General features: G+C 42.9%; 1 protein-coding gene across 2 annotated transcripts in view; it reads right to left on the reverse strand.

The window, feature by feature from the left end:
• LOC147019368 (rho guanine nucleotide exchange factor 17-like) overlaps positions 1-23,565 on the reverse strand; it is a 223,311-nt gene that overhangs the window by 128,588 nt on the left and 71,158 nt on the right. For both annotated transcript variants that reach the window (XM_085899824.1, XM_085899823.1), the window contains exons 4-8: positions 20,985-21,101; positions 10,159-10,251; positions 9,782-9,958; positions 3,734-3,784; positions 3,431-3,540 (exon numbers count right to left, since the gene is read on the reverse strand). In XM_085899824.1, the coding sequence (XP_085755950.1) occupies positions 3,431-3,540; positions 3,734-3,784; positions 9,782-9,958; positions 10,159-10,251; positions 20,985-21,101 (548 nt within the window). The remainder of the gene's footprint in view (positions 1-3,430; positions 3,541-3,733; positions 3,785-9,781; positions 9,959-10,158; positions 10,252-20,984; positions 21,102-23,565) is intronic.

A 23,565-nucleotide genomic window follows, 5' to 3' on the forward strand; every position in this document is an offset into this window, starting at 1 on the left:
GTTCAGTTTTTGGTAGTTGAAACTAAAAAAAAGTCATTCAGTGTTTGGTTATTGAACCTAAAAAAGTCGTTCAGTTTTTGGTGATTGAACCTAAAAAACTCATTCAGTTTTTGGTGATGGAACCTAAAAAAACTCATTCAGTTTTTGGTTATTGAACCTAAAAAAGTCGTTCAGTTTTTGGTTATTCAACCTGAAAAAAGTCATTCAGTTTTTGGTGGTTAAACCTAAAAAAAAGTCATTCAGTTTTTGGTGATTGAACTTTAAAGAGTCATTCCGTTTTTGATGGTTGAACCTAAAAAAAGTCCTTCAGTTTTTGGTTATTGAACCTAAAAAAGTCGTTCAGTTTTTGGTGATTGAACCTAAAAAAGTCATTCAGTTTTTGGTGATTGAACCTAAAATTCGTTCAGTTTTTGGTGATGGAACCTAAAAAAGTCATTCAGTTTTTGGTGGTTGAACCTAAAAAAAACGTTCAGTTTTTGGTGGTTGAACCAAAAAAAGTCGTTCAGTTTTTGGTGGTTGAACCTAAAAAAAGTCATTCAGTTTTTGGTGATTGAACCGAAAAAGGTCGTTCAGTTTTTGGTGATTGAACCTAAAAAAAAGTCGTTCAGTTTTTGGTGATTGAACCTAAAAAAGTCGTTCAGTTTTTGGTGATGGAACCTAAAAAAGTAATTCAGTTTTTGGTGGTTGAACATAAAAAGTCATTCAGTTTTTGGTGGTTGAACCTTAAAAATTCGTTCAGTTTTTGGTGATTGAACCGAAAAAAGTCGTTCAGTTTTTGGTGGTTGAACCTAAAAAAAGTCGTTCAGTTTTTGGTGATTGAACCTAAAAAAGTCGTTCAGTTTTTGGTGATTGAACCTACAAAGGTCGTTCAGTTTTTGGTGATTGAACCTAAAAAAAAGTCGTTCAGTTTTTGGTGATTGAACCTAAAAAAGTCGTTCAGTTTTTGGTGATGGAACCTAAAAAAGTAATTCAGTTTTTGGTGGTTGAACATAAAAAGTCATTCAGTTTTTGGTGGTTGAACCTTAAAAATTCGTTCAGTTTTTGGTGATTGAACCGAAAAAAGTCGTTCAGTTTTTGGTGGTTGAACCTAAAAAAAGTCGTTCAGTTTTTGGTGATTGAACCTAAAAAAGTCGTTCAGTTTTTGGTGATTGAACCTACAAAGGTCGTTCAGTTTTTGGTGATTGAACCTAAAAAAGTCGTTCAGTTTTTGGTGATTGAACTTAAAAAAGTCATTCCGTTTTTGATGGTTGAACCTAAAAAAAAGTCATTCAGTTTTTGGTGGTTGAACCGAAAAAAGTCGTTCAGTTTTTTGGTGGTTGAACCTTAAAAAAAGTCGTTCAGTTTTTGGTGGTTGAACCTAAAAAAGTTATTCAGTTTTTGGTGGTTGAACCTAAAAAAAGTCATTCATTTTCTGGTGATTGAACCGAAAAAGCTGGTTCAGTTTTTGGTTATTGAACCTAAAAAAGTCGTTCAGTTTTTGGTTACTGAACCTAAAAAAATCGTTCAGTTTTTGGTGATTGAACCTAAAAAAGTCATTCAGTTTTTGGTGATTGAACATAAAAAAAAAATCGTTCAGTTTTTGGTAGTTGAAACTAAAAAAAAAGTCATTCAGTTTTTGGTTATTGAACCTAAAAAAAGTCGTTCAGTTTTTGGTGATTGAACCTAAAAAAGTAATTCAGTTTTTGGTGATGGAACCTAAAAAAACTCATTCAGTTTTTGGTGGTTGAACCTAAAAAACTCATTCAGTTTTTGGTTATTGAACCTGAAAAAGTCATTCAGTTTTTGGTGGTTGAACCTAAAAAAGTTGTTCAGTTTTTGGTTATTGAACCTAAAAAAAGTCATTCAGTTTTTGGTGATTGAACTTTAAAAAGTCATTCCGTTTTTGATGGTTGAACCTAAAAAAAGGTCTTCAGTTTTTGGTTATTGAACCTAAAAAAGTCGTTCAGTTTTTGGTGATTGAACCTAAAAAAGTCATTCAGTTTTTGGTGATTGAACCTAAAATTCGTTCAGTTTTTGGTGATTGAACCTGAAAAAGTCATTCAGTTTTTGGTCATTGAACCTAAAAAAGTCGTTCAGTTTTTGGTTATTGAACCTAAAAAAAGTCGTTTAGTTTTTGGTTACTGAACCTAAAAAAAGTCGTTCCGTTTTTCGTGATGGAACCTAAAAGTCATTCAGTTTTTGGTTGTTGAACGTAAAAAGTTGTTCAGTTTTTGGTGTTTTACTTACAATTCATTTTAATCACACCGATTTTTTGTTTTTATTGCACTGCTCTTTTCAAACATCAAAAATAAACTTATTATCTGTACTAATAAATGTCAGTGTGTGTCAGTGTGTCTCTTCCATAACTCCAAAATCATGAAACCTAGTCAATAATGTAATTATTGAAAACAAGTCATTCTCTTTAAAAACATTCTTATTCTGGGATTTTTTTTGTCTCCAAATGCTTTTTACAATACACTCTTAAAAACTCTCAATTATAGAATATGCAGAGAGCCTTTGTGGTCTTGTGTTTGTACGAGAAATGTCTTGGTTTTTTGGATGCCCTGAATGCCATTTTAACGCTTTTATAGATAACTAGCGGGCCTGATAGTCCAATGGACCAAGTTTTCATTGGTCTTCAGAGTCTTGTTGCATACCCACCTGCTGTACTGCTTGAGCATGAGCTTGCCTTTCACCAAGCCCAGATGTGCTTGGACCAGGACAGGGATTGCCAAACGATAAGACTATTATTATTGTTATCAATATTATTAGTCTTAATTAATTTCGTGTTTGTTGCAATGTTATCATTATTTGTATTTGTTTTGTAAATGGAATGCCATTCTGTGGAAGGACGAAAAGCTGTCCGATACAACTTTATGTACATGGTGTGCGTTTAAAACATGTGAATTATTGCCGGTTATTTGTAGTTAATTAGCCCAATCAACTCAGGAGATCATGACGATCATTTTGATGTCTCACATTCGACATCAGAACGCTGCAGCAGAACTCCACAAAAAACATCACACACACACACACACACACACACACACACACACACACACACACACACACACACACACACACACACACACACACACACACCATTTATAGTAGATATTGAATACAAGATAAATGTAGGTGTATTTTATCAGCAGGAGATACCTAATTTTTCATAAACTTTTATTATAAACTTTTAAGTTATAATAGAGTGGGTCTAATAATTAAAAAAAAAGTAGGAAAGAAATTTTCTGGCTTAACTGCCAAGATCTGTTGGTTTCGCAGTCTGAGATTTCAGGCTGATGTTACCAGCTGGGTCAAAACATGTGTGAGTGATTCTTCAAGAACTTCCCTTTTCCAACTATTCCTGCCCTTGTAACCACCTCTCTCATTAATCACACTTCAATAAATTGTCTTCTGCAGTCTGATATACTCACAAACCGTCTATACTTACAAGCTGATTGACGAGCGTCGCAAAGACCCAGATCTCCTTTTCACAGATGTGCACACAACCAGGTCCGAGCAAATAAACAAAGAACGTTCCTTTCGGCCACTACCAGGTCTCTGCACACAAACGGTGATATTTGTTTGAGCACGGATACGGTCCATGTACATACGTTTCAGAGATCACCAAAGGAAAGTATCACAGATCACCACTCAAAAGGGGGCTGTGTGCAATGGTCAGATCAATCAATACCAATGCCGGACGGCCATTTCAAAACATGCAATGCTCTCATCAGAGAGAGACATCACTTACGATCTCTGTGGCCATCTCTTGTCTTATGAATTTTCGTCCAGGTGCAGAGAGCTGGAAAAAATGGTGCAGATCAATCAAAATTTATTAAACACAGATGATACAACACATATACTCGAACAATCTCATCAAAATGAAAGCGATTTCTTTTTTGTACTAGTGGGCCCGTTGGTCCGATGGACCAAATTTTCATTGGTCTTCACAGCCTTGTTGCATACCTGCCTGCAGTACTGCTTCAGCATTAGCTTGCCTTTCACTTAGTCCAGATGTGCTTGGGGCCAACGTGGGGATTATATGTTCGTTATTATTATCATTACAATATGATACTACAATTCTTATTATTGTTGTAAATATTATTAGTGTTCATAAAGATATGCGTTGTTGCAATGTTATCATTGTTTTTGTTATATATTTTGTAATTAGAATGCCATGCCGTGGTAGGAGGACGTATTCAGCTGTTTTAGATACCTTAACATGGCGTGCGTTTAAAACATAGGAATTCTAACGGATTTTTGGAGTATTGTCGAGTATTAAAGGGTCTACACGATCTACAGTCTTAGGGGTCTTTCGGTCTTTTGGGTCCTCAGGACATTTTTGGGACTTTTGGGTCCTCAGGGAATTTGGGAGAATTTTGGGTCCTTTTGCGTCCTCTGGGACTTTTGAGAATTTTGGGTCCTCGGGAACTTTTTGATTCCTCAGGAACATTTTGGGACTTTTAGGTCCTCGGGGACTTTTGGGTCCTCAACCTTTTGGGACTTTTGGATCCTCGGATACTTTTGGGACTTTTGGATCCTCGGATACTTTTGGGACTTTTTGGTCCTCATGGACTTTTGGGGATTTTTGGGTTCGAGGGGACTTTGTGACTTTTGAGTCCACAGGGACTTTTTGGGACTTTTGGGTCCTCAGTCGTCAGGAACATTTTGGGATTTTTTTTGATTCCTCAGGAACTTTTTGGGACTTTGGGGTCACCTTTTGGGACTTTTGGATCCTTAACCTTTTGGGGCCTCGAGGACTTTTGGGTCCTTTTGGGTGCTGAGGTGAATTTGTTCGCATGCTGGAGAAGGAGGCTGGCCATTGACTGTTCAGCTGGGTCGTGTGAGACCGTGCCTCGGGGCCTCATGTTGTACCACCGAGGAATAAGGCGGCACCATTCTGCAGAGGAACGGCGTCGGCATGTGCGATCGTGAAAAGAAGCTGCAGAGCAGTTTCTGAGCCCTGGGGTTGAATATCTCCACATGAATTGCCTCCTGTACACTTCCCGCCCAGAGAAAGGCTGGCGCCATTTTGCGAGTTTTCCATGTAGGATGATGTGGGTTCGATCACAAAAGCTCAGAAGAGACCACTTCTGGAGAGAAGTGCCAGAATAAAGGAAGGATTTTTCTTTTGTTTTATCTTTTGCCCTTGTCCGTTTTTGTAACTATGTGGAGATGCCTCAAACAGGAATTTAGGTTTCCTCACGTTTATTTATTTCCATTCTAAATTATTTGATTGTATGTTCATAAAACCCCTATTTGTCAGGTCAGTGCAGGTCAGGTTATATCTGTGGCTTGTTGCAGGTACCAGGTAATCCTGTACTAACCTGGTCCATGGTCGGGTTGTCGGCGACTAAACAGTATCCCTCACCAGGTTTCTTGGTGAGGAGGGTGTTTGATATGGACATCCAGCAGGATGAAGAACAAAATCTGTCAAAGGGTAGAGGAGCTCCTTGTGAGCCAATGGCAATCCATATCGAGTGCCCAACTGTGTCTGCCGATGTCCTCCTGCAGTTGGGTTACTATTTATTAGAAGGTTGGTGGCAGGATTTGCACTCTGATCACCGGAAAACCCTTCGTTAAGCAAAACATTCCAAAAGCAAAAAAAATCTGAAAACCCACTCCATGGGAGTACCTCCTGTGCAGCTTCCCTTCGCAGGGCAGCTCACCGGATGACGGGATTGGGGCAAAGCCTTTGATGATTGGAGGGAAACCACAGGGTAACATTCCTGGGTCAGATTGCGGGAGAGTGTGTCGGGGTGGTGCTGAGGTGTCATTCACCAGAAGGCGGTCTCCTTGGTTAAACCTGAGGCAGTCCCTTTGGGTGGGCGCCTGGAATTTCCGATCCCTTAAAAAGGATGATCACCTGTCTGTGTTATCATCTGAGCTCAAGCGTTTGGACATCGGTATTGCAGCACTCTCTGAGGTTCGGAGACCGGATTGCGGCGAGATCATGGTGGGTGGTTACACCTACTATTGGTCTGGTCGCGCTGATGGTTACCATGCCCAAGGAGTTGCTGTTGCTGTGTCCAAGAAGCTGACTCCAATGATAATTGAGGGAACACCAGCCAATGACCGTATTATGAGACTAAGGATTTGTCACTCCTTGGATGTCATTTCCCTGGTCTTTGTATAAGCTCCGACTGAGGCGAGTGATCTCACCGTGAAGGACACATTCTACGCTACGCTCGAGTCTGTGGTTGATCAGTGCCCCAGAAGAGATACACTTCTAGCCTTGGGGGATTTCATTGCATCGACTGGAACTGATAGGGATGGTTATGAGACGTGTGTTCGTCCCCATAGGTATGGAACTGTGAACCAGAATAGCACTAAGTTCCTGGACTTTGCAAGAAGTCTTAATATTTCTCAGGTATGAACCCATGCTTGTGGGCACTGAAACAATGAACAAGCCACCCTAAGTCATGTACTAAGGGTGGCTGGTTCATGGTTTCAGCGCCCACAGGCTCATCACTGGACTTGGTATTCCAACGCTGGTGGTGTGGCAAAGGATATTGACCATTTGCTCGTTGATGGTGGCTGGAGGATGATCCAGAACTGCAGGGTCTACCGGAGTGCTCAGTTCGTCAATGCTGACTACCGGATTGTTGTAGCAACTCTAAAGTTGCACCTAAAATCCAGGAGAATGGTACCATCCCAGCCGAGGATGAACGTTGGCACGCTCAAGGATGAGAGGGTAGCTGAAGAGTTTGCAAACAGGCTGAGTGGAGATTTGGAGGATCTGGGTGCTTTGGGGGATCCTGAAGAGTTGTGGAGTGCAGACCACCGTCCTTGATGTTGTCGGTATATGTCTTAGAACTCAACGGAGGGCAAAGAAGAATTTTGTCTCTCAAGGGACACTGGATACCATTACCCAGACTCGCAGGGCCAGGCTAAATGACAGAGCTGAGCTGTTCAGGGAGTTGAGGCGTAAAACTCTACGTGTGCTAAGGGTGAACAAGGAGGCCTATGTACGAGGAATCTGTGAGGGCGTAGAGCATCCCCTGTGGTCAAGTGATTCTCATCCTGCATACAGGGGAATTCGCACATTGCCTTCTTCCAAGCCCATCCCTTGGTATACTGCAGTTATAGCGGAGAGTGGTAGGCTCTTGACAGAGGAGTTCGAAGTGAAGGCCCGCTGGGCCGGTTACTTTGAGCGATTGTACTCGGCTGATCCACCGGCTATCGAAGTGGACATCAGGGGTGTTGCAATCACTGTCGCTGATCCTCCAATCAACTGTGATCCACCTTCGTTTGCAGAAACACAGGCTGCGGTAAACCAGTTGAAATGGAGTAAAGCTTCAGGAATCTGTGGCATCCATGCTGAACTTCTCAAGGCCGGTGGAGATGCTGTACTCGTGTCATTGCCTGTGTTCGAGGCAGAGCACAGAACTACATGCATCATCCTAACTGACTGGAAGAGGGGCCTTGTTGTCCCTCTTTGGAAATGGAAGGGTGATCGCCAAGACTGCAACAACTACTGAGGGTTGACACTGCAACAACTACTGAGGGTTGACGCTGCTCTCAGTGCCGGGCAAGGTCTTTGCTCAGATAATTATTGAGAGGGTTTGCCACCATCTGCTTGAGCACCAGCATCCAGAACAGTCAGACTTTACACCACTGAGGTCTATGATTGACCGTAACCTTGCTCTTCGTGTCCTCACTGAACGCAGGCGAGAGTGTCGGCAGAGACTGCTTGCAGTCTATGTTGATCTCTGTAAAGCGTTCGATTCAGTGAATCGGGATGCTCTCTGGAAGATTCTTGGTCTTCGTGGGGTGCCACCAAAACTGATCGAACTGACATCTGAACTATACTCTGGTACTGAGAGTGCTGTGAGATGTGGTGGTATTATCTCTTACTTATTTCCAGTTGTTACTGCAGTTCATCAGGGGGTGTGTATTGGCCCCGACACTTTTCAGCACTTGTATGGACTGGATTCTAGGGAGGATGTCGGAGAGATCAAGCTGTGGTGCATCGTTTGGGAATGTCAAGATCTCTGACCTTGATTTCGCAGATGACACAGTCATCTTTGTGGAGACTCCGGATGTCCTTTTAATGACCCTCGTGGTGCTGAATGAGGAGTCGGAGTCACTGGGATTACTGATTTCTTGTGTCAAAACTAAGATCCAGGCATTCAATGACATATTGGATGCTGCTGTCCTGTCTGTGCCTGTTTGTGGTGAGGATGTTGAAGTCATGGAGAAATTCACTTTCCTGGGCAGTGATATTCATGTCTCTGCTGGCTGTGAGTCAGAGGTCAATAGATGGCTTGGTCGGGCCTGGGGAGCCATGGATTCACTGGATCATGGGGTGTGACGCTGTCGGTACCTGTGCGGGAGGACGAAAGTCCGAGTCTTCAGGTCCTTGGTGCTTCCAGTCTTGGTCTATGGATGCGAGATTTGGACTCTGACCAAGGATCTGAGATGGAGACTGAATTCCTTTAGTACCAGGTCTCTTCCAAGAATCCTTGGCTATCGCTGGTCGGACTTTGTGTCCAACAAGCGGTTGCTGAGAGACTCAAATGAGATTTGTTACCTGCATCGTCCGTGAGCATCAGTTGTGGCTGTATGGACATGTGGCTCATTTTCATGATGCTGATCCTGCTCACCAGATTCTCTCAGTGAGGGAGCCTCATGAATGGAGAAGGCCAATGGGTCGACCACGTGCTTTGTAGTTGCAGCAGGTTGATTGGCATCTCAAGGAGATGGGGATGGGCCAAGCATCTGCCTGGGGGATGGCCAGACGGAGGCCCCTGAAGTACCAGCGGAAAGTGGATGCAGCAACACGCTGCTCCGGCGCAATATCCCATACCTGACCTGTCCTAAACCCCAATTTATGAAAGATTGCTTGTGTCTGTCTATTCGTTGTGGATTGGAGTATAATATAACCCCTATGTTCCCCGTCTGCAATGCATCCTTGCTGCCCTCCATCTTGCATGCACCATTACTCTCCAAGGAACTCGGCTGTTCACCTCCAAGTGAGAAAACCATTTGGCGATCCATCCAGGCTGGTGTTAACCCCCCATATTTCATCAGGGCACTCAAGGTCCACCAGCAACCCCCTTCTGGTGAAACTACCAAATGAAAAATCACTGCTCACCTTTATTCTTTCATTCCTCTTTTTTTCCTACCGTTTGGCACAAACTTCCACACTCTCTTCAATCCCACTCTTCCCTCCAGGTCTTCAAAACAGCTGTTCACCACCATCTCTTATCTTCCCCCATCCAAAACCATGATCTTTTCTACCCCCGTTAATCGACCCCAAACCCACCTTCTTCAAATTCCCCGATTTCTTTCCTGAAAGACCCTGTCATGTACATCTTGTTTACTCCGTGTACCCTGCCCCATCCCTCTCCATTCCACAGATCTCGTAATCTCTTTTTTCCCCACTGTTTTGTATTTCCCTCTCCCACCCCTCTCGTCTCTTGCTGCCTTTATTTTATGTTGTGTGTGTTAGCTTTTATACGAGCCTCGACATTGTATCCAAAATTTAAATTAAAATTAAATTTAAAAATGAATGTGCACATGGAATAAGTCAGAAATTCAGATACAATGGCAGCCTTGTATGCGACAGGTAGCGAGTGAGATTGGCAAGGAGATAAGGACACCACCCCGCACATGGAGATGATCTTGACCTTGTTTAACATTATCCAAACTGATGGTCAGATATCAGGGTGTTTTGAAAAGAGAAATGACAAAGTCGTTAGCAATGTTGGATTCCAAGACTGCACGTAAATGAAAGCAAGATAAATAATTGGACCAACAGCAACAAGAAATGTGTGTAAAAAGTAACCACCAGCACCTCAGTGAGTCCCTCCACGAGGCCCTCAAGCTCAAGAAGGAGGCGAGCATCCCTTGCAGCAACGCCATCCTCACGTCGGCCTCCATTGATCCTTTGGGCGAGATGGTGCAAAGCTCCTTGTGCTACGAGCAAGGATGGCCAGTCAGCATGCTCAGGTGCAGTGTGCTTCAGCAGTTCCTGTGATAAACACCAAAGTATGCAGACAAAGCACCACGTGTGCATCAGTATGTGGACAAAGCACCATGTTGATGCTGAAATATTGTTTCCAAAGAAAGACCACAATCCTGTCCCCTCCTCCCCATTCCTCCTCCACACTCCCTCCCTCCCTCCTCTTCATCCAACCTCACATCTTGGAGGTGCGAGTCCCAGGCAATCACCTTAATGATAAGTTCATATCGAGGAACGCGCTGCACAGGTTTAATCATCAGGTCAGCCAGGGCCTGCTTTTCCTTGTTTTCTTTCACACATTGCTAGGACAGAGAGACATGTCAAAGGCAATGAATGATAATTATCTACTGCACAACATATGATAATCAGTAGCCTGCATGTGCTGGCTGCATGACTGGTTCATCTACTGCACAACATATGATAATCAACATCTGTCAGTTAAAAAGCTCGATGATATGGCCAATAAGCATTGGTTGTGGTATTTGTGGATAAGCATTAGTAAATGCCTATAAATGAATGATTAAAATTGACAGTTACATGTTATAAGTTTGTTGGAGCACAAATCCATGAATTGTTCAATAAACTTCTTAATGTCATGAGCTAATTTTGACTGTGGACGGCAGTATTGTATTTTGAACTGTCTGGTGAGATTCGTGAAAATGCTGGAACGTTCCAAAACAAAACTTCCAGTGTAGACGAGAATCACACTTGCAAGAAGGCACGGGATCATTCTGTGTTACGATATAAACACATGAAAGGGAAGTGTAGAGAGATGGCTGATGTGACAAGATGTGTGTATCGATCATCCGCGTGCTCGATTTAACTCTGATGAGTGAACGAGGTGTTTATGTCCAGAGTGGTTGTGAACGCGTGGAGCCGATTACAATCAGGTTGATTAAAACTCATAAGGATTTTATCTTGGGAAAGAATTCCTTTGAGCTCTTCAATCATCCTGAACGGGCCAGCGCACGAGAGAGAGAACAATGTGCCATGAGTCAAGCGTTGGGCAGCCCCAACGGACGCTGCAAGAACATCGAGTGAGAACGATGCGACCGGAATCGATTGTTTGACAGCCCTGGTGGATGAGGTGAGCACGCGTGAGTTGTGCCAGCAGGACAGGGACACTGGGCGGAAACCACTCAATGCGGGAATCGGAGTTGGACATTGCATGTAATGGTGAACTTCCTCATTTGACTTTGTGTCTGTTTATTTGAAATGCAAGTTTCAAAAACGTTATGCTGTTGATGTGGTAACCGTAACATTACTCGGAAGTCACAGACCACAACTGATAAAGATCCATTTCATTGGCAACAGACGACCTGTACGATCGTACATACTCATGAAGAACAAACCTTGGGTTGAGCACCATAAACACACAGTGCATACACTAAAGGGAAGAAAACCCCAGGTGTATACAACAGTAGCCTGTGTGTGCTGGTTGTATGACTGATTCAGAGCACTGATTGGTTGTATGGCTGGTTCTGACCAGAGTACAAACACTGCGTGCAATGACACGAGTGCAGCATTTCTTCCAGCCTTGAGAAGTTCAGCATGGATGCCACAGTTCCGAGGAGCTTTACTCCCATTTCAACCGGTTCACCGCAGGTTGTGTTTCCACAAACGAAGGAAACCTCCAGGAACCTCCAGCCGTTCAACCTCCAGGAAGCAATGGGGAAGAGTAAGAGGAGTGGGTCGAGGGAATGGGCCAGTTCATGAGGACCGTTTGGTGTTGTGATTGTGACTGTGATTCCCTGATGAATCCAGGCAGCAGGGAAGAGTGGGGAATGTTTGGCCCCCAACTTCTATTGGGGTACACAGCTATTACAAAGAGGCATCCCTGAGAGTTCATGCATGTGCATCATTTGTACATACCTTATAGACAGACATACTCATTCTTCGCAGTACATGTTTTCATTGTATGTACTTTATAGACACACACCTCTGATACTATTCCACGGTTAACCACACCCATATAGATCTGATTGACCCTTTGACAAATGTGTGGAGCATCCTGGCCCCATCAGGCTCATTGACAGTCACAGTCCCACCCACCCCTTTGTTGCCTTCCCATTCCTTTGCAAAATAATGCAGTTTTGCATATTTTTGTGGAATCCTTTCAAGATATCAAAATTTCGATCAGTTTGCATCTTTCCACTATAAAATGCAGTGGACTAGTGTTTGAACCAAGTTCGTAGCTCAAACCAATTTTGAGTTAGATTGTCAAAAAAGAACAATAATAACTAGAACTGCCACTTTATAACTGCTGGCAATGATGACCAGGTAGCCAGACATCCAGGTTTTATACAACATGAGACTGACTGAGAAACACGAAGTGTTCAATCTATTTATTACGTATGCAGTTAGCCCTTTTTCCTGGTGACATTGTTGGTATCAATTGAATTGGCATTTAAATTATCTGAACACGAAGTAATAAATGTGTGGGAAATATCACAATGTGTCCGCAGGGTAAACCGGAACTCCACCGAGCATTATGAAGCCCCCCCCCCAATAAGTCTCTCTACAATGTGGGATTGATGAGTTCTGGACCGAGTAATTCAATCTATTTAATTTATTATGTCAGCAGTTAGCCCTTTTTCCTAAATACCTTGTCGGTATCAATTGCATTGGTGTTTAATATAACCCGAACACAAAGCAATAAATGTGGACACCATCGGTGCAGGGCATAAAGTGGGATTCCCCTGACTCTAATGAGGCCCCACACCTTTCTCTACGACGCGGGATTCACAAGTTATGGACTGAGGAACAGGCCACGTTCCATCCATTCATTATGTACACAGTTGACCATTTTTCCTGGGGCCATCATAGGTATCAATTGAATTGCTACTCCTGTACCCTCAAACACATGCAGGCACAGCCAAGTGAGCCGACTGCAAAAATAAAAAATATAAAAATTCTAAAAGTTCTCAGATTCAAATAAATCATTCCAGCTGCCAGATCTTGTGACCGATCAGATTGGAATTTTAAACGTACATTCCACATGTCCGCTAGATCATAATTTTGAAGTTTCACGTTGAATGGTGCAGCGGTTCCAGAGTAAACATTATTTAATATTTTTCCTTCAATCCAATATGGCTGCCAAACTATGTGAGCTATCGAATATTCATTAACAAACTTGTATCTCCTTGCCATGTAGAACACGTGTGAAGTTTCCCCTTCATCTGACCAGCCATTCTGGAGAAGATGTTTGAAGGTTTTAGGGTAAATTAAATATGGCCACCAAACCATGTGACCTATCAATTAGAAATTAACAAACTTGTTCAAGCATGTCTGGGGGATTTTGTGTGTAAAGTTTCGCCTCAATCTTTTCAGCCGTTTTGGAGAAGGTTTTGATTTTTAAAAAATTTTCACTCCAATATGGCTGACAAATCACATGACCTTTGACATCATAAATTTAAATTCTTCCTCTAATGGGGGAGGGAAACACACTTGTGACGTTTCGTGTTAATCAGATAAGGGGCGTTTTTCTATCCAATATGGCTGCCAAACCGTGTGACATGTGATGTCATAATTTTTACCATATATGCAGCCTTTGCGGTAGATTATATTTTCAAAGTTTCACTTCGTTAGGATAAGTGGTTCCAGAGAAAACATTATTTAATATTTTTCCTCAATCTAATATGGTTGCTAAACCATGTGACCCATCAATTATTCATCAACAAAATTATATCGGCTGCAATTGAAGAATACATTTGTAAAGTTTCACCCTGATCTGACCAGCCGTTCTGGAGAAGATGTTGGTTAATTTCTCATTGATTGGTCACATGGTTTGGTGGCCATATTGAATTTACCTTAAAACATTCAAACTTGTGAAAGGATGACACGGGGAATGGGTGTGTGAAGTTTCGCCTCAATCTGTCCAGCTGTTCTGGAGAATAAGAAAAAAAAACAAAATTTCAAAACAATATGGCTGCCCAACCACGTGACCTTTGACATCATAATAATTTTTTCTATGGTGAATTTTTCATAGATGAGGCTCAAGGAATTGCAAATTTTTCTGATGCAGCTGTTCTCCCTGTCGATTTTTCACCGGGATACCACTTCACTGATGACGTCACCAAAAAAATCACACATATTCAACATGGGGGGCTCTTAACACATGCCAAGTTTAAATTTTTTCCATTGTGCGGTTTCAGAGATACAGAGGTCCAAAATTTTCGGTTTTTCAAAGATGGCGCCGTACCACGTGACCTATGTTGTCATAATTATCAATTAAGTATGCTACTAAAAAGGTACATAATAGGATGAAATTTTAGTGTCGATCAGACTTACGGTTCAGAGAAAATGAATTTTAAAGCAAAAAAACCCCCCGAAAATTACCAAAATTGCCGGCGGAAGAAAAATAATGAACAAAAGAAAAACAATAGGTTACCCAGCCTTGTAGGCTTGGTACCCTAAAAATAAACAGAAGAGGAACAATGGGTTACTCAGCCTTGTAGGATCAGTACCCTAATAATAAACAGAAGAACAATGGGTTACCCAGTCTTGTAGGCTTGGTACCCTAATAATAAACAGAAGAAAAACAATAGGTTACACAGTCTTGTAGGCTCGGTACCCAAATAATAAACAGAAGAAAAATAATAGGTTACCCAGCGTTGTAGGCTTGGTACCCTAACAATAATAAACAGAAGAGGAACACAATAGGTTACCCAGACATGTAGGCTTGGTACCCTAATAATAAGCAGAAGAGGAACAATAGGTTACCCAGCCTTGTAGGCTTGGTACGCAAATAACTGGACATGTCACTTTATAACTGCAAGCAGTTATGGCCAGGTCCAAAGCCACCCCACTTTGATACATGGTTGATCATTCATGTGACCCATGACGTCCTCCTTACAAAACTGAATTCAGAATTGGATTTTAAAAGTTCAATTAAAAAATTTATTTTTAAATCCTGATTCAAAATATATATATTTTTTAAATGGCAGCCAGACCATGCAACCTATGATATTTAAATTTTCAAACTATATTCCCAAAGACTCATTGGTCATGTGTGTGAAGTTTCACATCAATCGAGTAAGCCGTTCTGGAGAAGATAAAATTGGAAGGGTTCTTCTTCAAACACGAAAAAAAAAATTATGGCTGCCAGATCATGCGACCAATCACATTGAAATTTTAAACATATATTCCCGTTAGTTGTTATCTCCATATGTGGGTGTCAGAGGATGTAAGGGAGCCTTCCTAGTTCTCAAAGTATCCACCTTCGTGTATGTATGAACATACTGGTATCCCCAACGCTTGTGGAACAAGTTTGTAACGTTTTCCCCTTGATCCGTCAAGCCGTTCCGGAGAAGGTTTTAAAGGTTTGTTCCTCAAAAAAAATATATATATATATGGCTGCCAGACCATGTGATCGATGAGACAAATTTACATCCTATATTCCCCAAGGTTAGTACATCATATTTACATCCTATATTCCCCAAGGTTAGTTAGTATATTCCCCAAGGTTAGTACATCATGTGCATGAAGTTTCCTATTGATCCAGAAAGCCGCTTGGGAGAATAAAATTTCTGAAGGTTTTTATTTTCAATCCATTATGGCTGCCAAACCACGTAACCAATTTCTATATTTATTCAAACTAGAAGCACCCGATCCCTCCGGGAGCAGTCAATGGGGTCATGTTATTATATTTATGCCTATTTTACCCCAAAAGGTCCCAGAATTACACACCCAAAAAAATGGTTGCGATCGGTTCAGCCGTTTTTGCTTTACCTGGGAACAGACAGACGGAAAGATGGTGAATAATTGTAAGAACTAGATGACCCGTGAACCAGTTGGGTTCCCGTTGTGAGAGCGGTTGATGAAAAAAATCATTTCAAGAAAAAAGGACAGCTCCAGCAAACTATACCGCTGAGGTTGTTTGCATTGATCAAATTCTCCCGAAGAGTACTTGACTGAATCGGGAATTGATTTTTAAATAATTTTTTTCGTTGCCCGATTTGAACTAAACTTGATACTGCACACCACAGGAGAATGGTGAGTAACGTGGCCCTAAAATTTTTGCACTGTCGTGTACCATTTTGGCTGTATTTCGGGAACATACAGACATACATACAAGATGAGAATTTTAGTAATATACAGATAAGATGTAACCAGTGGCTGCATGGCAGCATCATTTTGTGGGGGTGTAGCTATGCTGTTGATGAAATGCCCCTGTTACCAGTAATCTGGTACTCATTTTGGAGACATTGGAAGGATGACAGGCTGAGTTGACCACACCAGTTGTTAATTCAACAGCCTTACAGGGGCTTGAACTCAAGATCCTAGGATCTTAAGCCAAGCACCTTAACCATTAAGCCATCACCAGGCCTAACGTAACCCATGACATCAATTTAATCCACTGGACTAATTTATCCAGAGATCACCCTTGATAATTTTCATACTGATCAGATAAAGCATTTGACGTATCCAATTATGACATCATCATGAAGGCACCAATGACTGTCATCAATACTAATTCGGGCGATTTGAATTTGGCGAAGAATAATTTTGTGTGTCCAGGGACACCATACATCATTGACTCAAGTCGCAGGGCCAGGCTGAATGGCGGTGCTGAGCTGTTCAGGGAGTTGGGGTGAAAAACTGTACGTGCGCTGAGGGTGGACAAGGAGGCTGATGTGTGAGGAATCTGTGAGGGGGTAGAGCATCAACTATGGTCAAGTGATTCTCATCCTGCTTACAGGGGAATTCACGCTTTGCGTTCTTCCAAGCCCATCGCTTTGGTGTACTGCAGTTAGAGCAGAGGAAAGTGGGCTCTTGACAGAGGAGTCCGAAGTGAACCCGCTGGGCCAATTACTTTGAGCGGCTGTACCAGGCTGATCCACAAGCTGTTGAGTTGGATGTCAAGGGTGTTATTATCCCTATTTGTTGACCTTCCAATCAACTGATCCACCTTCGTTTGTGGAAACACAGGCTGTGATGAACCACTTGAAATGGGGTAAAACTCCTGGGATCTGTGACATCCATGCTGAACTTCTCAAGGCTGGTGGAAATGCTGCACTCGTGTCATTGCATGCAGTTTTGTGCTCTGCCTGGAACACAGGCATCATCCCAACTGACTGGAAGAGGGGCTTTGTTGTTCCTCTCTGGAAAGAGAAGGGTGATTGCCAGGACTGCAACAACTACCGAGGGGTGACGCTGCTCTCAGTGCCAGGCAAGGTCTTTGCTCGGATAATTCTTGATAGGGTTTGCCACCATCTGCTTGAACACCAGCATCCAGAACAGTCAGGCTTTAAACCAAAGGTCAACGATTGTCTGTATCCTTGCTCTTTGGGTCCTCACCGAACGCAGATGAGAGTTTCAGCTGGGGCTGTTCACAGCCTATGTTGATCTCTGTAAAGCGTTTGATTCAGTGAATCGGGATGCCCTCTGGAAGATTCTTGGTCTTCGTGGGGTACCACCAAAACTGATCGATCTGATGTCTGAACTCCACTCTGGTCGTGAGAGTGCTGTGAGATGTGGTGGTACCATCTCTGACATATTTCCAGTTGTTACAGGAGTTTGTCAGGGGTGTGTACTGGCCCCCACATTTTCAGCACTTGTATGGATTGGATTCTGGGGAGGATGGCGGAGAGATCAAGTTGCGGAGCATTGTTTGGGAATGTCAAGATCTCTGACCTTGATTTCGCAGATGATGCAGTCATCTTTGCGGAGACTCTAGATATCCTTTTGGGGCCCTCGAGGTGCTGAATGAGTCGTTGGAGCCGCTGGGATTACGGGTTTCCTGGGTCAAAACTAGGATTCAGGCTTTCAATGACATATTGGATGCTGCTGTCTTGTCTGTACCAGTTTGCGGTGAGGATGTTGAGATCGTGGAGAGATTCACTTACCTTGGCAGTGATATTCATGTCTCTGCTGGCTGTGAACCAGAGGTTAATAGACGTCTGGGTCTGGCCTTGGGAGTCATGGATTCGCTGGATTATGTGGCGTGCCACTGTTGGTACTTGTGCAGGACGATGAAAGTCTGAGTCTTCAAGTCCTTCGTGCTTCCAGTCTTGCTCTAAAGATGTGAGACTTGGACTCTGACCAGGGATCTGAGATGGAGACTTAATTCCCTTGGTACCATGTCTCTTCGGAGAATGCTTGGCCATCATTGGTCAGACTGTGTCCAATGAGCGGTTGCTGAGAGAAACTCAAATGAGATTTGTTCCCTGCATAGTCCGTGAGCGTCTGCTGCAGCTTCATGGACATGTGGCTCATTTTCCTGACGCTGATCCTTCTCAGCAGATTATCAGCAAGTCTTCCTGCAGCGTATTCTGATATTTCAGATCAATTGGTCAAATTTGCATAAAAGCACCAAAATTGGTACACATGGAGAATAATGTTTCCGAAAAATTCTAGATATGGAGCCACCCGAGATTGTGCCTTGGTCAGCTTCGGTGACCATTTTCCAAAATGGCCGCCATTCTACTTTAGCGAAATTAGCTATATGCTCTTATTTTCTTATTGTATCGGTGGTAGATATAAGGAAAGTGTAAAATTCAGTAAATTGACCATGAAAAGGCGTATTCAAATATAATGAGCCAGTATTTTCGGTAAAAAAGCCATTATTTGATTTGTAAATTGCTGCTCTCCTGAAACTTTTTCGCTGAAAAGTACCCATTATTACCTGGAGAACAAGAGTCAAATGATATTCATCACATTCAATGGGTTTGGAATCAACAAAAATTGCATTATAGATTACATACTTTACTCTATTTTGAAAAGGGAACTGATAATCGTGATAATGACAAACTCAGAAAATGTAGTCAAATTATTGCACACTTCACTTTGAAGCGGCTACGGTTTACTGTCTACTACCATTCTACCAGGACACATGGTACACGCATACATCAGTCGAGTACAATATGAGTTTCTGAGCTCAAGTGTACTGGCTCTGGATCAAGAAGTCAACACTTTTACAAGCAATGGGACTTTGCATTTGCACATTCTAAGCAAGGCCGATATCTCAGTCTGTGTCTACTCCGTCTGTCTACTGGCATTCTCCTTCACAAGCACACAGTCCAGTGCATTGCACATTAGCCTTCTTGCATTTGCAGCGGCTTCTACAGCCTTTTTTGAAGCCGCCCGACACCAGCTCGAAGCAGCTTTTTGAAGCCTCAGGGAGTGTGGTCCAGAGCGGTTCGTAGGACCCATCCTCTGTTTGCCGCCAGTCCCAGCTTGTTGGTGATGGAAGCACGGGTTGAGGGACCAAGACCTGCCCCCAGACATAGCCACCCTGGAAGACTGATCTCTTCACATGCTGTTCCAAAGCATCGTCGGTAGGTGGGATGCGCTGGACGGAGTTCCTCTTGGCGAAGAGTTTCTTTCTGGCCTCGTTGACGTCCGTATATGGACTGGTGCGGTCATAGAGGAGCACCACAAACCTTTCAATGCAGTGCATTGTGTCAACCTGAATGTTGACTGGCGTGGTGGTTAGGGTCACAAGAGAATCTGTCAGTTCTGGAAACGAGTTCCATGTGGCCCAGGCAGATTTCTTCCCATGCCCCACGAATGCTGATACCGTGTCACATCCGGTCATGGCGTGGAAGACAGGGAGGGCACGTGCCTTCTGTGGACCGAGGGAGGCAGCTATTTCATGGGCAGGGATGTAGCAGTAGTTCTTGCCCATCCCAAAGGCAATCCAGAGTTCATCCACGCATGGTAGTGCCTGGGCTACCATCACCGTCAAGACGACGACGTCGGTGTCTACGGTTGGAACTTGAATCCGACGGTGGTCATGTTCTGCAGCATGGGCCACATGTAGCCAATATTACCAATTACAACACCACTTCCACCACTACAACCACCACAACAAAATACTTCTGAACCTGTCACTGATGCTGTGTGCGAAAATTGATTTTCCCATAAAAATGACCATTTTGCCCTAATACAATGGTTGGAAATATAATAAATCAACACAAATGACATTTGTATTGTTTTCCTTTGTAAATGCACATCACATGGAGTATTTATCACCTCTGAGAAACCTACAAAGAGAATAACAATGACAGATATCCCATGTTGTTAAAGTAGAATGGCGGCCATTTTGGAACATGGCCACCAAATTTGACCAAGGCAAAATCTCGAGTGGCTCCATATCCAGAATTGTTCAGAATACATTAGTCAGCCTATGTACCAATTTTGGTGCTTTCATGAAAAGTCGAACAATTGGTTTGCTCTGCAGCAGTACTAAAGGGAGCCTCGTGCGTGGAAGCAGCCAATGGGCCGACCACGTGCATTGTGGTTGCAGCACATTGATCAGCATCTCAAGCAGATGGGGATTGGCCAGGTATCTGCTTGGGGGATGGCCAGACGGAGTCCCTGGAGTACCGGCGGAAAGTGGACGTAGCGACGCGCTGCTCTGATGTATGCTCCCACAACTGACCTGACCTGACAAGAGCGAGACTTGCTTTGTAATACATGTCCCCTACTGATGTGATATTTTCTCAATCCAAAAGGGCATAACTATGTGAAAAATTGAAGAAAAACCCTGAATCTCAAACTTGCTCTGTAACTTATCATCATAAAGGCATGTCCCAAGTTTCACTTGAATATGATAAAGGGCATTGGGGAAAAAACAGTCTGAAAAAGTACAAGTGGGACGGACAGAGAACAAACCTATAGCCCGCTCTGGTGAAACCTGTAGGAGACTAATAAACAGAAGAAAATCAATGGGGTACCTACCTGTAAGGCTCGGTCCCCGAATATTAAGAATGACAAACGGGAACTTTTGGGTCTCATTTTTCTCGTTCAGCGATGATGTCCCAATGTTTAATGAGTGTTGTTGGATGGGGAATTCGCTGGAGATGACTGGTAGGTAACTTACAGTTTCTTAAGTTCTATCCTGGTAGATTTTTTTGAGGATTTATGTCGTATTGAGTCAATGGAGTGTCCTGGCCATCCCTATACAAGCCTACCGGTTTCTTGAAAGTCCACCGACTTCTTGATAATATGTGACAATCAATAGCCTGTGTGTGGTGGTTGTATGACTGGTTCCTGTATATCGTGTTGGTGCTCCTGAGAGAATAATGCTTACCTCGAGAAAACGACTGAAAGGTGTTCGCGATTTGCTGGCGACCCGCAGAGCCTCTTGGGCACTTGGAAAGTCATCAACGTAGGCGGAGTAGCAGCTCACGAGTGGCTCTTTGGAGAACTAGATCAATATCACACATGAGGTCATGGGTTAAGCTACCAAACGTTTTCATCGGGTGATAACAGGTAACAAAGCATCCAGTGTTTGCATATCAATTATACCTAATTTATTGTGCCAAACACTTAAATCAAATGCAAATGGAAGGCATTAAGTCATAGATAACAGAGAATGTTGATGTCCTAACACATGGAATAGAACAACAACAACAACAACATTTTAGGGCCATTTTCCCGCTTGTTTTTTTTTTCCAGGGAGTTGGTCATTGATGGTTTTCCTCCATATGGATCTCTCCATTGCATCATTTTCATGAAAACTCGAACGTTTCATATATTTCTTAACATTGGCTGGTGAAATAAATGACAAAAAAACCAAAACATGGCAGGAGCTGGCAGGATAGTCTCGAGGTATGCACGCTTGCCTCTGAGCAGTCTCACCTGTAGTTTGAACCTAAGATTAGCTATAAACTGTCACTCTGGTGTCTCGCATGCACGGCGATCCATAGATGTATGTGCTGTCGCTTGGATGGTTGTTGAACAGGGCATCCCCTGTGGTAGCATTAGTTAGTGGAAGCTAAAGATCTCACGGTGTTCTTCACAAAGAGTAGGTGAGCTATCGCCGGCACCCTGAACAAATGACAAATTCCTGCACTTTCAGTCGAGTATCCTGTGCCAAGAGTGGTGACCCATCCAGGATCGTATCCATAACCTGCACATGGTGCACAATACAAGACAAGACAAGACAAGACAAGACAAGACAAGAAAACTTAGCAACAAAATGAAAAACACACACACACAAGTGGAAATATAAATGAAAACTCGTTGACATGAGAATTAATAAAGAGGCTCTGCATATCGACAACAATGGGCAAGAAGAGAGCAACTAAACCGGAAAAGAAAGACAATGCTTTGGCTGGGGTAAAGGACACGTCCAGGAAAGGGCAAGACAAAGAAAATCAGACAATTTTTGATTTCTCTACATTCTGAGCCAAGAAAGAAAAAAAGGCAATGCATTAAACTGAACAAACAAAACGATTTAACCATTGTTGTTTTGGTTCCCAGAGGGAGGCATTAGGTATTTTGTGTTGGTGTCCTGCTTTTTGAAGAATTTTCCCATTATTTAATAACGAGCAAATACCACCCATCATTTTGCTGATGGGGATACAAAGAGTGGGTGGGAGAAAAAGAGGGGAGAGAGAGAGGAGCTGGGGGGAGCGAGGAGTGGGGGGAAGGGAAGGCAGCATGAGGGGAAGGGAAGGGAAGGCAGCGTGAGAAGGGAAGGGAAGGAAGCATGAGGGGAGACAAAGGGAAGGTAGCGCAAGAGGAGGTGAAGATAAGGCAGCACGAGGGGACGTGAAGAGAGGGCAGCACAACTTCACAGTTGCTACAACAAGCCGGTGGTCAGTATTGAGGAACTGAGCACTCCGGTAGACCCTATAATTCTGGATCATCCTCCAGCGAAGATCAATGAGCAAATGGTCAATCTCCTTTGCCACACTGCCAGCGTTGGTATACCAAGTCCAGTGATGAGCCAGTGGGCGCTGAAACCATGAACCAGCCACCCCAAGTACATGACTTCTTGCAAAGTCAAGGAACTTAGAGCTCTTTTGGTTCACTCTTTCAGACCCATGGGGACCAACACGTGTCTCATAAACATCCCCATCAGTGCCAGCGGATGCATTGAAATCCCCCAAGACGAGAAGTGTTTCTTGCCTGGGGCAATGGTCAACCACAGAATGGAGTGCGACATAGAATGCCTCCTTCACAGTGAGATCACTCACCTCAGTCAGAGCATATACAGAGACCAGGGAAACGACACCCAAGGAGTAACGAATCCTTAGTCTCATAATACGCTCGTTGACCGGTGTTACCTCAATTATCATGGGAGTCAGTGTATTGGGCACAGCTGCAGCAACTCCTTGGGCATGGTAACCATCAGAGCGACGAGACCAACAGTAGGTGTAACCACACACCATGATCTTGCCACTATCTGGTCTCTGAACCTCAGAGAGTGTTGCAATACCGGTGTCCAAATGCTGGAGCTCAGATGAGCTGCTCAGATCGAGCTACCTGTAGCAAGTCATCGATCTGATCTGGCCTGACCTGACAAAAGGTTTACGAGTGGTGAGGGAGCAATTTAGGAAATATTGTTTATCAATTAGTAAGAATTCTAGTGTTAACACTTTCTGGAGTATTAGTTCCACTTTAGAGTTTTTAGATAGGATTAGATTCCTGAACATTAAATGTTTTTTTGTGAAAAAAAAAATATATATATATATATATATATATATATATATATATATATATATTCGATTTTTCCGCCTTGTATCCAAATTTGGATTTGGTATTGGTTAAGGTTGCACTCTTAAGTGTTTTTGATGAAATTTTTAGCTCTTTTAATAAATTTTTATGTTTCAGATTTGACAAGTCATTCTTTTCGAAGAAATAATATGGGTTTTAATTTTTTT

The sequence above is a fragment of the Eptatretus burgeri genome, chromosome 10 (genome assembly GCF_056783735.1).
Source record: "Eptatretus burgeri isolate ZD-2024b chromosome 10, Ebu_testis_v1, whole genome shotgun sequence".
Lineage (NCBI taxonomy): Eukaryota > Metazoa > Chordata > Myxini > Myxiniformes > Myxinidae > Eptatretus > Eptatretus burgeri.